The 15187-nt window shown below is 52.7% G+C and overlaps 1 protein-coding gene across 7 annotated transcripts in view; it reads left to right on the forward strand.

Moving 5' to 3' along the window:
* Window positions 1–14813, forward strand: part of Pik3cd (phosphatidylinositol-4,5-bisphosphate 3-kinase catalytic subunit delta) — a 48044-nt gene extending 33231 nt beyond the window's left edge. For 2 of the 7 annotated variants that reach the window (XM_076933718.1, XM_076933719.1), the window contains exons 3-24: window positions 366–538; window positions 3623–3851; window positions 3939–4168; window positions 4684–4863; window positions 5005–5154; window positions 5408–5497; window positions 6479–6700; window positions 7280–7376; window positions 7469–7599; window positions 8380–8430; window positions 8508–8675; window positions 8757–8887; window positions 9056–9199; window positions 9396–9495; window positions 9604–9782; window positions 9871–9983; window positions 10109–10187; window positions 10522–10689; window positions 11278–11401; window positions 11638–11783; window positions 12096–12228; window positions 13151–14813. In XM_076933718.1, coding sequence (XP_076789833.1) covers window positions 398–538; window positions 3623–3851; window positions 3939–4168; window positions 4684–4863; window positions 5005–5154; window positions 5408–5497; window positions 6479–6700; window positions 7280–7376; window positions 7469–7599; window positions 8380–8430; window positions 8508–8675; window positions 8757–8887; window positions 9056–9199; window positions 9396–9495; window positions 9604–9782; window positions 9871–9983; window positions 10109–10187; window positions 10522–10689; window positions 11278–11401; window positions 11638–11783; window positions 12096–12228; window positions 13151–13288 — 3144 coding nt within the window. In that variant the 5' untranslated portion in view covers window positions 366–397 and the 3' untranslated portion in view covers window positions 13289–14813. The remainder of the gene's footprint in view (window positions 1–365; window positions 539–3622; window positions 3852–3938; window positions 4169–4683; window positions 4864–5004; window positions 5155–5407; window positions 5498–6478; window positions 6701–7279; window positions 7377–7468; window positions 7600–8379; window positions 8431–8507; window positions 8676–8756; window positions 8888–9055; window positions 9200–9395; window positions 9496–9603; window positions 9783–9870; window positions 9984–10108; window positions 10188–10521; window positions 10690–11277; window positions 11402–11637; window positions 11784–12095; window positions 12229–13150) is intronic. The other 5 variants (XM_076933721.1, XM_076933720.1, XM_076933722.1 and 2 more) reach the window with 5 other exon arrangements.
* Window positions 14814–15187: the final 374 nt, after the last annotated feature.

A 15187-nucleotide genomic window follows, 5' to 3' on the forward strand; every position in this document is an offset into this window, starting at 1 on the left:
TGTAAGCATGTGCCACTGTGCCAGGCTAGTCAAAGCTGGGTTTAAGCTAATTGGTTTCTGGCTGGAACGTTCTTAAGAACTGTAGAGTTTTATCTTCGGTTTTCAAGCGTCTGCCCATTCTTCATGTCCACCCCACCAACCCACCCATCACGCAGTGATGGCCTGTTGTCCATCACACAGTGTTTTGGCCTGTGGTGTGCCCACCTGTAACAAGAAACACCTCAGCCTGCTAGGTGGCTTAAATTGGTGGGAGTCATAGCCACCTAGGCAGGACAGTGGCAAGCTTTGCACAGCCTCCTGTGGTCCATATCTGGCCAGCCCACTTTCCAAAGCCCTGGTTCATTGTGCCTTTGCCTTTCCCACAGGACAACAGGCCTCAGAGAAATAACACAACAGGATGCCCCCAGGGGTGGACTGCCCCATGGAGTTCTGGACCAAAGAGGAGAGCCAGAGCGTGGTTGTTGACTTCTTGCTGCCCACAGGAGTCTACTTGAACTTCCCCGTGTCCCGCAATGCCAACCTCAGCACCATCAAGCAGGTAGAGGCAAGGCCAGTTTTCACATCCTGATGCTCAGGGAGACACTGTTCCCAGACACAGAATTCCAGGGTGTAAACTGTATGTGTGAGCTGGCCAGAGGAGGCAGCCTTGGCCGCCATTTCTCAGGAGCAGTACACCTTATTTTTCTTTTCTGATTTATTTGTTTATTTATTTATTTTTTATTTATTTATTCATACCTTTTCCATTTCTTCCATGCTGGGATGACAAGAGTGCTACTATCCCCAGCTGCTTGTTTTGCTCTGTGATTTACTTATTTTTATTTTATGCGTATAAATGTCCACCACATGTGTGTCTGGTGCCCATCAGAGGGTCATAATAGGGCCTTGGATCCCCCGAAACGGGGCTTACAGATGGTTTCGAGCTGCCGTGTTCTGCTGGGAATTGAACCCAGCTCAGCCAGTGCTCCTGGCTGCTGAGTCATCTGTCCTGTCCCCCTCCGCCTTTAAAATGTGAATTCTGAGGAACTGACTGTCCTTATGTTTACAAAGCAAGTATCCTGCTAAGTGGGCCATTACCCTCAGCCCTTAGATGTGGAGTTTACTAGATAAAATTTCTAAGAATTTTTTTAAAAACCCGTGGTTAAACTCCACTTATCATTCCAAAGTCAGCTTCCCTTTTAACAGTATGCATTTCCCTTTACTAGATTGCTAGATTGCCAGCCAGTTTGCTGCCTCTGGCTGGGTTGTCATCCCTCTCTGTCCACAGAGCAAAGGCCTTGTCACTCTGGCAGTAAACACTGTTGTTAGAAAGAGGTTTGGGGCCGGGCAGTGGTGGCGCACCCTTTAATCCCAGCACTTGGGAGGCAGAGGCAGGTGGATTTCTGAGTTCGAGGCCAGCCTGGTCTACCGAGTGAGTCCAGGACAGCCAGAGCTACACAGAGAAACCCTGTCTCGAAGAAAAAAAAACAAAAAAGAAAGAGGTTTGGGTTTTACTGAATCATTTTCAGGGTGATTTACGAGTCAAGGCAACCGTACACATCTGGATGGCGTTTGGTGGTTTCTGTCTGTGACTTGGACAGGGCTGGTTCAACCCACTAAGTGTAGGATCTACTGGATTGTTTTGAGCAGGTGAAAGCTGAGACCTTACCTCAGAATTTTAAAAAGCCATGAACGGAAACAGGAAAACCAACTGTAGAAGCAAGAATCATCTCTGAGCTCCTCCTCCCCTCCCCCAGATTTCCTTTAATACTATTTTTCCCCACTATGAAAACAATATAGACTCCCTAAAATGTAGGAAGCTAAGAAAAAGGACATTGGGGAAATAACTCAGTCAGTAGAGAGCTTGTCTGTCATGCATGCTGTCCTGGGTTCAATTCCGCACATATCCTAAACTGGGTGTGGCCAGACACTCCTGTAATCCTGGCACTGGGAGACTGGAGGGTCAGAAGTTCTGGGTCATCTTCAGCTACACAATGAGTTCAAGGATATTCTGGGCTCCTGTCTCAAAAAAGGAGAGGAAGGCAGGCAGGCTGGTGAGATGCCTCAGCAGGCAAGGGTGCTTCCAAGCCTGACAACCTGAGTTTGATCCCCAGGACATTGATGGTAGAAGGAGAGAACCAGTTCCTCAGTTGTCCACTGACTTCCACACGTTCACCAGCAGACGCATTCTGTCCCCTTCACAATATTTTAAACAATATTTAAAACAAACATTTTTTGGGGGCCAGATGAAATAATACAGTCAACACCTCCACTAACTAGTTTCTGGTTTTGTTTTTTAAAGATTTATTTATTTTTATTTATATGAGTACACAGTTGCTGTCCTCAGACACACCAAAAGAGGGCATCGGATCCCATTACAGATGGTTGGGAGCCACCACGTGGTTGCTGGGAATTGAACTCAGGACCTCTGGAAGAGCAGTCAGTGCTCTTAGCCGTTGAGACATCTCTCCAGTCCCCGTTACCCCCCACCCCCAGTTTTGTTTTTCATTAAAAGTTTTACAGTTGCCGGGCAGTGGTGGCGCACGCCTTTAATCCCAGCACTTGGGAGGCAGAGGCAGGCGGATTTCTGAGTTTGAGGCCAGCCTGGTCTACAGAGTGAGTTCCAGGACGCCAGGGCTACACAGAGAAACCCTGTCTTGAAAAACCAAAAAAAAAAAAAAAGTTTTACAGTTGTTTATTTACCTGTGTGTGTCCCTTGCATGTATGTGTATAGACATGTGTATGCCATGGCATGGTTTGGAGATCAGGGGACAACTTGGAGGAATCTGGTATCTCCTTCTGTCCCGTAGATTCTAGGGATGGGACTCAGATTGTCCGGCTTGGTTACAAACAGCTGTACCTGCTGGGCCTCTCGCTGGGGCTCCCAGCTCATTTTGTACTTGCACTTTCAGTCTCGGGACAATTCTGATGATGGACTTTTATATCTCCTTTTTAGAAGATTTTTTTGAAAATGTGTATGAACATTTTACCTGCATATGTGTACGTGTGCTAATGCCTGCAGAGGCCAGGAGAGGGTGTGAATTTCACAAAAAAACAAACAAACAAACAAACAAACCAAAAACCTCCTGTTTCAGGGCATTGTGAGCTGCCACGAGGATACTAGGGACTGAAGCCACGTGCTCTGTAGGAGCAACAAGTGGGCTGAACTCCAGAGCCATCCCTCCAGCCCCCTTTGTATCTCTCTTTTTCTGAATGAACAGTGTAACACTCGATATTGGCTATAAGCTTTATATAAATATACTCCAGTTTGGTAGTTCATGCCTGTGGTCCCAGTACCTAGGAAGCAGGGGGCAGAACAAAGATGGGTCCAGCCTGGTCTACAAAGTGAGTAATGATAGTGATACCCATAATGATGATGATCATCTGTGGGGGGGGAGGGGGTTCAAAGGTCACACGTGGTCATCCTTCTCGGTAGTCAAAGGTCATCCATGAACCCCATAGAGGAAATAAAAGGCCCATTGCCCTGCCCCTAGTCTCAGCAACCCCCGACATGATGAACTGAGGGCAGAGACAGGAAGTTTATCGGCTTGGCTAGTCTTCCGGTGTGAGAGCTTTTGTCTTCTCTGGGGTCTCCCTCTGCCCCTGTGGGAGTCCTGTAGGGGCTGATTGTGACCCTCTCTCCCAGGTGCTGTGGCACCGCGCACAGTATGAGCCACTCTTCCACATGCTGAGTGACCCCGAGGCTTATGTGTTCACCTGTGTGAACCAGACAGCGGAGCAGCAGGAGCTGGAGGATGAGCAGCGGAGGCTGTGTGACATCCAGCCCTTCCTGCCCGTGCTGCGCCTGGTGGCCCGAGAGGGGGACCGCGTGAAAAAGCTCATCAACTCCCAGATCAGCCTCCTCATTGGCAAAGGTATTTTTACCGGAGATAGGAGGCGACTCGGCTGGCCCCACGTGTCTTGACATTATCCCGATCCCTCCCTCTCACCCCCCCGAAAAGGTCTCCATGAGTTTGATTCCCTGCGGGACCCAGAAGTAAACGACTTCCGCGCTAAGATGCGCCAGTTTTGCGAAGAGGCCGCGGCTCGCCGTCAGCAGCTGGGCTGGGTGGAATGGCTGCAGTATAGCTTCCCCCTGCAGCTGGAGCCCTCAGCCAGGGGTTGGCGGGCTGGCTTACTGCGTGTCAGCAACCGAGCCCTGCTGGTCAACGTGAAGTTCGAGGGCAGTGAGGTGAGCCCCCAGTTCCTTCTCCCAATAAATAGCGTAAGAGGGCCGTCTGCCAGGTCCCTGTGCGTGCCAACGGGCTTAGCTAATGTTGATCAGGCAAATCTGGGTTTATTTTATTTTACTTTATTTTATGTGTATGAATGTGTATGCTTGTGTGTATGTAAGTGTCTAGTGTCTGCAGAAGTTAGAAGAGGATGTCCGATCCCGTAGAACTGGAGTTACAGACGACTGTGAGCCACCATGTGGGTGCTGGGAACCAAACCCAGGTCCTCTGCAAGAGTAGCAAACACTCAATGAGAACTGCCACTCATTTAGCAGATTTGACAATGCAAAATGTCCCTCCCTCCCTCCCTCCCTCCCTCCCTGCGTCTCCTTGATGTTGGTTGCATGTCTTGATCAGTGATCATCTAGATCTGATTTGGAGATGTGACTCTCTCTCATGGGCAGCCTTACCTCTGTGCCCTAGAGGCCTCAGGGACAGCATGCAGAGCAGCAGGCTGACACCCTTCTTCCTACAGGAGAGCTTCACCTTCCAGGTATCCACCAATGACATGCCCCTGGCACTGATGGCCTGTGCCCTCCGAAAAAAGGCCACAGTGTTCCGGCAGCCTCTGGTGGAGCAGCCTGAGGAATACGCCCTGCAGGTGAACGGGAGGCTCGAGTACCTCTACGGCAGCTACCCGCTCTGCCACTTTCAGGTGAGCCTTCTGTGCAGCAGTCCCTGCCACCACATGTGGCCCCAGGAACATCCAGTCAACCAGACTTAGGGAATGAGCGGGCGCCCCCCCCATCAGTGCCCCTCCCCCTCCATCAATAGCTCACCCTGCCCTCTCTTCCAGTACATCTGCAGCTGCCTGCACAGCGGACTGACCCCCCATCTGACCATGGTCCACTCCTCCTCCATCCTCGCTATGAGGGATGAGCAGAGCAATCCTGCCCCCCAAGTGCAGAAACCACGCGCCAAACCTCCCCCGATCCCCGCCAAGAAGGTGAGGCGGTGTATTCCCTGTTTCTTATTCCCAGTCTGCTCGGAGGAAACCAGGAGGCCCATGTGTTCAGGGGCCTTGATGGGTGACCAGGGTCCTGTTGGGATCAACTGGACAGCCTTTATTGTCTTCTTGTGGCTCTTAGGGACATTGGAGACCCTGGTGCATTTGTATAACAGGCTTTCTGATAAAAATGACAGTGTTAGGGACAGGTGGCTTATTCTTTGCCGCTAACTCTGCCTCCTTACTTCCCTAGCCCTCCTCTGTGTCCCTGTGGTCCCTGGAACAGCCATTCTGCATTGAGCTGATTGAGGGCCGAAAAGTGAATGCAGACGAGCGGATGAAGGTAGGGGCTCCCAGGCCAGGTGAGGGAGCCACTGTTTTCTATACAAACAAAGTGGCTGTGGCCAAGGAGGGGTGGCAGCGGAAGCCGAGTGGGAAGATGTCACACGAAAGCCACCTGACCACATTACCCAGCGTCCCTGCCTGGAGTGGTTGTAAGCCGCTTCAAAACAGGAAGAGGGGAGTGGGGTGGGCCAACCAGGCAGAGGCTGATTCGTGGAAACCGGGCAGAGTAGATTTCTGTGTATTTGACTTTGGTGGAGGTTTTGGGGATGAAAGAGGCATCTGGGGAGGTGTGAGGCGCAAAGAAGAGCCAGCTGCAGCTGGACTGGGTATGCCTGAAGCCTGATGGGTAGCTGCTGTATCCCCTGGGGTCTGAGCTCCCTCTGGGTTCTGAAGACAGTGTGGGGGCTTGGTGCCTTTTGGTTTTTTAAAAACACTTCCACAAGCCTCACATCTGCCTTCTAGGTGGAGGTGTTTGTTCCATCTGTGGAATGGGAGGCTCACAGATGGTCTGGTTTTCCTTCCCAGCTCCATAATTTTATAAACTTGGAGGGCTGGGTACTTGGGTCTGGGATGCTTAGTTGGTGTGGCTTCTGGATGGGAGCCCATAAGGTTCAAAAAGGGCAGGCAGCCTTAGGATGTTTGAGCTGGGAGCCATGGAATTACCATCTCCTGCTGAAGAAACTGAGGCCTGGATGGGAAGGGACTGCCTTGGGCTATCAGTGCATAGTCTGTGGCCTATCCTGCCCCATGGCTTCTTGTCCTACTTTGCCAGTGACTTTCCTTCTGCGGAATGTGTGTACACACACACACACACACACACACACACACACACACCATGAGGAAGTAGATTCAGACCCATTTAAGAATGAGGACATTTGAGGAGAAATGGTTGGGAGAAGCCAGGTGAGGAGAGAGCAGGGGTGGGGCCCAGAGCTCCCTGCTCCCCTTAACCTGTGCCTGGCCCCCACCCTATCCCCAGCTGGTTGTGCAGGCCGGGCTCTTCCATGGCAACGAGATGCTGTGTAAGACTGTGTCGAGTTCAGAGGTGAACGTGTGCTCAGAGCCCGTGTGGAAGCAGCGACTAGAGTTTGATATCAGCGTCTGTGACCTCCCCCGCATGGCTCGGCTCTGTTTTGCTCTCTATGCTGTTATGGAGAAGGCTAAGAAGGCGCGCTCCACAAAGAAGAAGTCTAAGAAGGCGGTGGGTAGGGGTGGCTGGGAGGAGCCTAGGCCTCCCTGTAGTGCCACAAACCACAGGCAGGCAGGCTGAGGACAGGGAGGGATGGGGGGTGGGCAGTGCTAAACCCCATGCCTCTCCACCATCATGGATCCTTACACATTCAAGGAATAGCCTGTGAACAGCCTGCTTGGGACTATCTGCTCTGGACCTGTAGTCTGATGGGCTTTTGCAGGCAGCTCCCTGGGTAGATAAGTGTCCTCAGAGGGACTAAATGGCCTGGGCCAGCTATTGTCTTGAGTGGCTGGGCCCCTAGTCACCAAGTCCAGTATTTAAAGTGGCTCTTGCCCTGCTAATGCATACTGGGTATTGAGCCAGATACGGGGACTGGCCAGGAGCTGGGGTGCAGGCTTTGCTGGTTTTGTCACTAGGACAAGGCAGTTGGTCCTCCCTCTTCTCGAACAGGGTCTTCTCTTGAGTCTATGTGGGAGTCCTCCCTTGAAGCCCAGATCCCCTCCCCAATTTGGCCTTAGGCTTCTCGTACTCTGAGATCAGCAAACGTGGCTTTTGTGCCTGACTTAACCCACTGGTGTCCTTCCCCAGGACTGTCCCATCGCTTGGGCCAACCTCATGCTATTCGACTACAAGGATCAGCTGAAGACGGGGGAGCGCTGTCTCTACATGTGGCCTTCTGTCCCAGGTGGGCCCAGCCCCAGGGGAGCAGCTAGCAGGGGGTAGAAGTCCCAAAACAAGTGACTTTACACACACAGCTGCATCTGTCCCTGTGTCTAGATGAGAAAGGAGAGCTACTGAACCCAGCGGGTACAGTACGCGGTAACCCCAACACAGAGAGTGCTGCTGCCCTGGTCATCTACCTGCCTGAGGTGGCCCCCCACCCTGTGTACTTCCCTGCTCTGGAGAAGGTCAGTGAAGACTCTTCCCTTCTAGCCCACTGTCTCTCAGTCCTAACGCAGTGGCCCTTTCTTTAATACAGTTCCTCATGTTGTGGTGACCCCCAACCATAAAGTTATCTTTATTGCTAATTCATAATTGTCATTTTGCTATTTTTTTTTTTTAAAGAATTATTTATTTATTTTATGTATGTGAGTACACTGCCGCTGTCTTCAGACACACCAGAAGAGGGCATCAGATCCCATTACAGATGGTTGTGAGCCACCGTGTGGTTGCTGGGAATTGAACTCTGGAAGAGCAGTCAGTGCCCCTAATCACTGAGCCATCTCTCCAGCCCCATTTTGCTATTGTTACAAACTGTCATGTAAATAACCTGTGTTTCCAGATGGTCTTTAGGTGACACTGTGAAAGGTGTGTTGGACACCCCCCAGAGGGCTCCTGACCCACAGGTTGAGAGCCATTGTTCTAGACTTTTCCTTGTCCAGTTTTGCAGTTCTTCAGCGAGGTAGACCCTGGCCACCCTGGGATTCGCCCGTTGCTAGGGTAATGCCATTATGCCAATTCAGGGTCTATCAAGAACCATTTGTGCTGTCATTTGGTAATGTTTGGCGTGGGAAGGATGCTCCTGGTATGTCGTAGCTCCAAGCTAGGATGCGGGTAAAGGCTGCGCAATGCACAAGACGGGTTTCTGTCAGGATGACAAATGTTAGGTCCGAGGTGTAGATTCCTGCTTTGGGGCCCTGCAGGGGTACCCCAAGCCCAGGATACTGAGAGCCTGACACTTGTTGCAGATCCTGGAGCTGGGGCGTCATGGGGAGCGTGGGCGCATCACAGAGGAGGAGGTGAGCTCAGGTCTTGGAATGGGGGGAGCTGGAATGGGGCGTGGAGCTGGAGGCCTCACCCTGTCTGTGCCCCTCAGCAGCTGCAGCTACGGGAGATCCTGGAGCGTCGGGGATCTGGGGAATTGTATGAGCATGAGAAGGACCTGGTGTGGAAGATGCGCCACGAGGTCCAGGAGCATTTCCCAGAGGCGCTGGCCCGCCTCCTGCTGGTCACCAAGTGGAACAAGCACGAGGATGTGGCCCAGGTGAGTAGAGAGGGGGAGTTCGGGGAAAGAGCCCCCGGGGCAGATGGACAGTTACCGCCCACCCCCCATCTGACCACCAAGCTGTCCCAGATGCTCTATTTGCTGTGCTCCTGGCCCGAGCTGCCTGTGCTGAGCGCCCTGGAACTTCTGGACTTTAGCTTTCCCGATTGCTACGTGGGCTCCTTCGCCATCAAGTCCCTACGGAAGCTGACGTGAGTCCCAGCTGGGTGCTATCCCTGGGGCCCACAGACTCCCTGCTCTTCCGGAAGGCAGCTTTGCCCCAAGCACCTGGAAGTGGGTGCTGGGTTGGGATGAACCTGGCCTCTGTCTTCTACTCTGCCACCTATCAGCTGTAGACCATCGGCTTTCTTTCTCTCCAGGGATGATGAACTTTCCCAGTACCTTCTGCAGCTAGTACAAGTGCTCAAATATGAGTCCTACCTGGACTGCGAATTGACCAAATTCTTGCTGGGCCGAGCCCTGGCTAACCGCAAGATCGGACACTTCCTGTTTTGGCACCTCCGGTAGATGAACGCACCCCAGCCTTATTCCTTGGAAATCCTATGAGGGGCACAGGGAAGGGACATCTCAGGCTTCTTGAGATCTTGCTGAACTCCTGTTTCTAGCGGACTCAGATGTTCTGATGCTCCGGGTCCCACCTAGGCTGGGGAGGGGATGTGAGGCCCTGACTGGCAAGACTCAGGACCATTTTATCCCCAGCTCTGAGATGCATGTCCCATCGGTGGCTCTGCGCTTTGGCCTCATCATGGAAGCCTACTGCAGAGGCAGCACCCACCACATGAAGATGCTGATGAAACAGGTAAGGCCCGGTCAGGTTGTGCTTACACGCTTTAGAATGCTGTCCCTGGACCATCCTCCCACCTGTGGCTGGCACCCACCACGGCCTTCCTGTTATCATCACCACCAGGGGGAAGCACTGAGCAAGCTTAAGGCACTGAATGACTTTGTGAAGGTGAGCTCCCAGAAGACCACCAAGCCCCAAACCAAGGAGATGATGCATATGTGCATGCGTCAGGAGACCTACATGGAGGCCCTGTCCCACCTGCAGTCTCCACTGGACCCCAGCACCCTGCTGGAGGAAGTCTGGTGAGCCCCATGCCTGGCCCTACCAGGGCTCCTCCCACCCTCTCGGCCTGCGGAGGAGCACCTGTGGACCCCACTCTCTGGCCGGCAGTGTGGAGCAGTGCACCTTCATGGACTCCAAAATGAAGCCTCTGTGGATCATGTACAGCAGCGAGGAGGCGGGCAGCGCCGGCAGCGTGGGCATCATCTTTAAGAACGGAGACGGTGAGCAGGCGGTGCCTAACCATCCCTGCACTATCCTGAGGGGTGGTCCTGGGAGAGAGAGAGAGCCTACACACAGTAAGGAAAGGAAACCTAGCAGACACTGTGGTCTCCTTCCCACACTGCAGACCTCCGCCAGGACATGCTGACTCTGCAGATGATCCAGCTCATGGACGTCCTGTGGAAGCAGGAGGGCCTGGACCTGAGGTTAGGGCCCATCTCATGACCGTTTTGCTTCCGGGCCAGCCCTTAGTGCTGTGTTTTTTGAAGGGGATCGAAACTATCCTTATTGTGTGGGTTGTAAAAGGGCTGTGCTCAGGAGAGGAGAGATGGGAGAGGGCAGGGAGGGCAGCCAAGCATTTGGCTTGTTCCCTTCTGCGTTTCCCCGCCCCTTATCCAAAGGAAGCAGCAGCGTCTTTCCTCAAACCCTCATCCATCCTCTTGGGTGTCAGCCCTTCACCCTTCCCTCCTCAGCAACTTGAGTGTGGCATCCCCAGGAATCCTTTGACCATGACATTCTGCCAGCCTTTCCTTCACCTAGGATGACCCCCTACGGCTGCCTCCCCACTGGAGATCGCACCGGCCTCATTGAGGTCGTCCTCCACTCGGACACCATCGCCAACATCCAGCTGAACAAGAGCAACATGGCAGCCACAGCAGCCTTCAACAAGGATGCTCTGCTCAACTGGCTCAAGTCCAAGAACCCTGGGTAGGTTTCAAGCCTTCTCCTTCTGGGAGGTGTGATGCGGGAAGGGTTGCCCCATCAGAGACAAGATAAGAGGGAAGGGCTGTGATCTTCTCTGTCTAGTTGGCTCAGCTGTGGGGCCAGCCCGAATCTGAACCAGCAAAGCTGCTCCTGTGTGTCAGTTGTCAATGGCTGTGTGACACCACTCAAAGCTTACGACCTTAGTCGTCAGCTGCCATGAACCTCGGGGTATTATACATGCCTTGCTCAGGACAGCTCAAGTCATCTGGGACTTTTCCCAAACCTGGAGGGTCTAAGACTTGAGTCCACTGAATGCCTGGGGCCTTGGTTCTGCCTGTCAGCTATACCTCTCCTCATGGCCTCTGCTTGTGCAGGTTGGCCTTCAGACTCTCCCCATGGTGCTCATAGGTGGTGGGGACAGGTTCCAGATCAGGGAGGTGTCCTAGGCCTAAGCTCTGGGACAGTGTACTTTACATTCTGTTGAGTAAAGCAAGCTCACAGGCTAGACTCAAGAGGAGGAGAAGCAGACCCACCCACCTCAGGTAAAGTGCTGCAGTCTGGTGTATCATGACCTTCAATGTTCCCACTCAGGGAGGCCCTGGATCGGGCCATCGAGGAATTTACCCTCTCCTGTGCTGGCTACTGTGTGGCCACATATGTGCTGGGCATCGGTGACCGGCACAGCGACAACATCATGATCAGAGAGAGTGGGCAGGTAGGGGCATGTGGCTGGGTGGCTTCCCTATGGGGCTAACCTCCCATCGGGCCTGCTGGTCCCTCTGCCCTGTGTTTGGCGTTCAACGCTGTGAGCCTTGCTGGTGTCTTCTTTCCCTGGGTCTCTCAAGAAGTGAAGCTCCCTGCTTTCTGCTTTATCTCTTTCTTCCTCCCTGAGGCTCCTGGGGTTGGAGCCCCGCTCACGCTAGGCTAAGGGTTCCACTTCCTCCCCGTCAGCTCTTCCACATTGACTTTGGCCACTTTCTGGGGAACTTCAAAACCAAGTTCGGAATCAACCGTGAGCGTGTCCCCTTCATCCTCACCTATGACTTTGTCCATGTGATCCAGCAGGGGAAGACTAACAACAGTGAGAAATTTGAAAGGTGAGGGCTCTGCCCTTGTTTATCTGACAGCTGTCAGCCCTGCTCCTGCCCACACCCCTGGATGCCGGTGGATTGGGATGAGTGACCTCCAAACCTATTTCCTTCCCTCCTTGGGCCATGGGGAAGGAGGTTTGTGTCTCCAGAAGTAGGAGGCAATGGGAGGTCAGCCTGAGGTAGTAGCCTCCGGCAGGTAACCTTCAACAACAACCTTCAACAACAGCTCAAGAGAAGGTGCACACAGACCCACTGGCTTTGGGCTCCAGTGGTGGAGAGAACCCAGGACCTCACCTGCCCCGCCTCCCCCACCTGCAGGTTCCGTGGCTACTGTGAACGAGCCTACACCATCCTGCGGCGCCACGGGCTGCTTTTCCTGCACCTCTTCGCCCTGATGCGTGCGGCAGGTCTGCCTGAGCTTAGCTGCTCCAAAGACATCCAGTATCTCAAGGTAAGTGTCCCTGTGGGTTCCCTTCTGCTATGATAAAAGTCACCAAAAGCAACATGAGCGGAAAAGGGTTTATTTCAGCTTGCAGTTGCAGTCACATCATGAAGGGCAGACCCTGGAGCAGAAGCAGTGGCTTGCTTAGCATGGTTTGCTCAGGCTGCCGCCTTTTACAATCCAGGATCACCAGCCTAGGGGATGGTACCACCCACAGTGGGCTGGACACTCCTATATTAGTCATTGATCCAAAAAATAAAATGCCCAAGGGCTTAACTACAGGCAATCTGATGGAGGCGTTTCCTCAGTTGAGGAAATTTCCTTCTTCCCAGATGACTCTAGTTTGTATCAAGTTGGCAGAAAACTAACCAACACAGTAGGTCCAGCCAGGGCTGAGTCAGGGCCTACCCCACAACTGTATACTTCCCATAGCCTGCCTGGGCAGTCTAGACCTAGAAGGGCCCTATTTGGTAGACATCCAGAAAGTACTGATGACTATGGCGTCCTCTTGGCATCCTTGTCATAGCAGTGGGCAGTGGCCAACGTGTGCTGGGTGGCAGATACGTGGTAACCTTTCTTAGTCCACGTGTCGGTCATAGACATGTCTTCATGCTCGCATGTGTGCACACAAACACATGCTCCTGCACAGTCTGTGCAGGCCAAGGTTCCTTGCACATTGTGTAAATGCTTTCTTCCCACATCCTCAGTCTGTGATAAGTAGAGCAGATGGAGGTGGTAACGGGCCGCTGGCCTAGCCAGGGCATCCCGAAGGCCACCTGATTCTCCAAGGCGTCTGACATTTGAGTCAATGGGTGGACCATCTGGGTCTGGGGTCTGAATAAAGAGAATTTAACATCCCATTAGACTTCAGAATAGATCACATAACAGAGAGCAGAGTCCCTCAATGTCACCTTGTGTGCTGTTTGTCCAGGACTCTCTGGCACTAGGGAAGACAGAGGAAGAGGCGTTAAAGCACTTCCGGGTGAAGTTCAATGAAGCTCTACGGGAGAGCTGGAAAACCAAAGTCAACTGGCTGGCGCACAATGTGTCCAAGGATAACAGACAGTAAGAGGCATCCCCTGGTCGTCACATGGCGGTTCCCTCCCGGCTCTCAGCCCTAGAGGTAAACTGTCAGTCCTGGAGACCAGGCATGTCCAGTGGTCATCAAAGGGGCCCCAAAGCCTGAACTGTCCCTCATGGGGAAGAGCCACACAACTGCTTCTTGTTTACACTGGTTATTTATTTATGACTCAAAATGTTTAAGGAACAGAATAGCCATAAACAAAGTGCATTTTTGTGCAGGGGAGGGGTGATGTCCTCATGACCCCCGGTCGGCACTGTAATCAGCACCTTGAGGATTGTACCCCTAGTCTTCCAACCTGTGGGTCTTGGCCCAGCAAAGATAGTTCTTGGGGCCTTCTTCCCAGGCTCCCAGCAGGCTGCCTGGAACAAGCCTGGCAGTCACCTGCGGTGCCTCCCACACAGACAGGACACCTCAATCTTCAGCTCACCTCCGCCACCTTTGTGTGGCCCACCCTTGGCGACCTCCACCGACCAAGTCTCCGGCAGCTCCTGAGGAAGCCAGGAGCTTCCTTCTAGACTCAGGCACACTTTTTCTGCACTGCTGAAGCAACCTCTTGGGTATGGGTACACCCTCACCTTTTATTTGCGGGTAAGGACATGATATGCAAACTATGTACAAAACCCTACAGCTGGGGTAAAGGACCCAGCCTCCACTACAGATAGTGTGTTCCAGGCCTCAAAACACTGAGACTGGCGCCTGATGTGGTCATGAATTGAGACAAAGGGCAAGCCAGAACGGAGTCCTCCCAAGTCATGTGAGCCGCACACTATGGAAAGACAGGACTGATCTCTCCCAGAGCTGCTGTCTCAAAAGGCAGATGGGGAGCTAGGTTCTGACGTGTGAGCAAGGATGGGGCCTAAATTCAGTGTAGTCTGGGTGATCAGAGCAACTCTAGAAACGCAGTCTCCCAGATATCCAAACCTACTTTGGGCAGTGGAACCAGCCACCCAGCTTTTAGAGAGCCCAGCTCAGTGGTGCACACGTTGCAGGTGCCATCTTGAGCACATCTTGATGTATCAGCTGCCGCCTCAGGACCTGGATCTCCTGGTACCATTCTTGAGATTTGCAGAACCATCACGGCTGCCTTGCCAGTAGCCTGGATCATAGCTCAAGGAGCTCAGGTGGCAGCTCCTCCATGATGATGAGCTGAGGGGCCAGCAGTGGTTGGTGCCTCCACAGCCCCTGCTGAACCCTCGGTCTGCCCCAACAACTCTGAAATAGGAAACGTGTCTGTGTGTGTGTGTATGTATGCCATGTTATTTATTGAAGAGTCTAGGTGCTCCTTGGTGTGGCTGCAGATTCTGTACAGGCCTCAGCCTTTCTGGGTTGGGTGTATGGTCTGTGTACCTGGCTGGAAGAGTATTTTCTATTTTGTTTTTTAAGTTTTCATGTTTCTGTAGGGGGAAGGTAGACTTCCTTTCACTGATGTGGGTTGAGACCGGTATGTGCAACCTTGATGTGACAGGTAAAAGACAGGTGAAAAGAAATAAAAAACCTTTTTATGTTCTTACATTCTTGGCTCAAATAACAAGGGGTTTGGGGATACCGTGCACTGGTAGAGCCCTTGTCTGGAAAGTGCAAGGCCTCGAGCACATTCCCCAGTACCATAAAAAAAACAAAATAAATCCTGGCCCAGACATGGTGGACATCTGTAATCCCAGTACTGAGCAGGTAGAGGCAGGAGGTTTGCTTTAAGTTTGAGCACAGCCTGGTCTGCATAAGACATTCCAGGCCAGCCTATGAGGGTTATGTAGCAGACCTTGTCTTAAAAATAAATTCCTCAGCCGGGCAGTGGTGGCGCACGCCTTTAATCCCAGCACTTGGGAGGCAGAGGCAGGCGGATTTCTGAGTTTGAGGCCAGCCTGGTCTACAGAGTGAGTTCCA

This window comes from Arvicanthis niloticus, chromosome 5, assembly GCF_011762505.2.
Source record: "Arvicanthis niloticus isolate mArvNil1 chromosome 5, mArvNil1.pat.X, whole genome shotgun sequence".
Classification (NCBI taxonomy): domain Eukaryota; kingdom Metazoa; phylum Chordata; class Mammalia; order Rodentia; family Muridae; genus Arvicanthis; species Arvicanthis niloticus.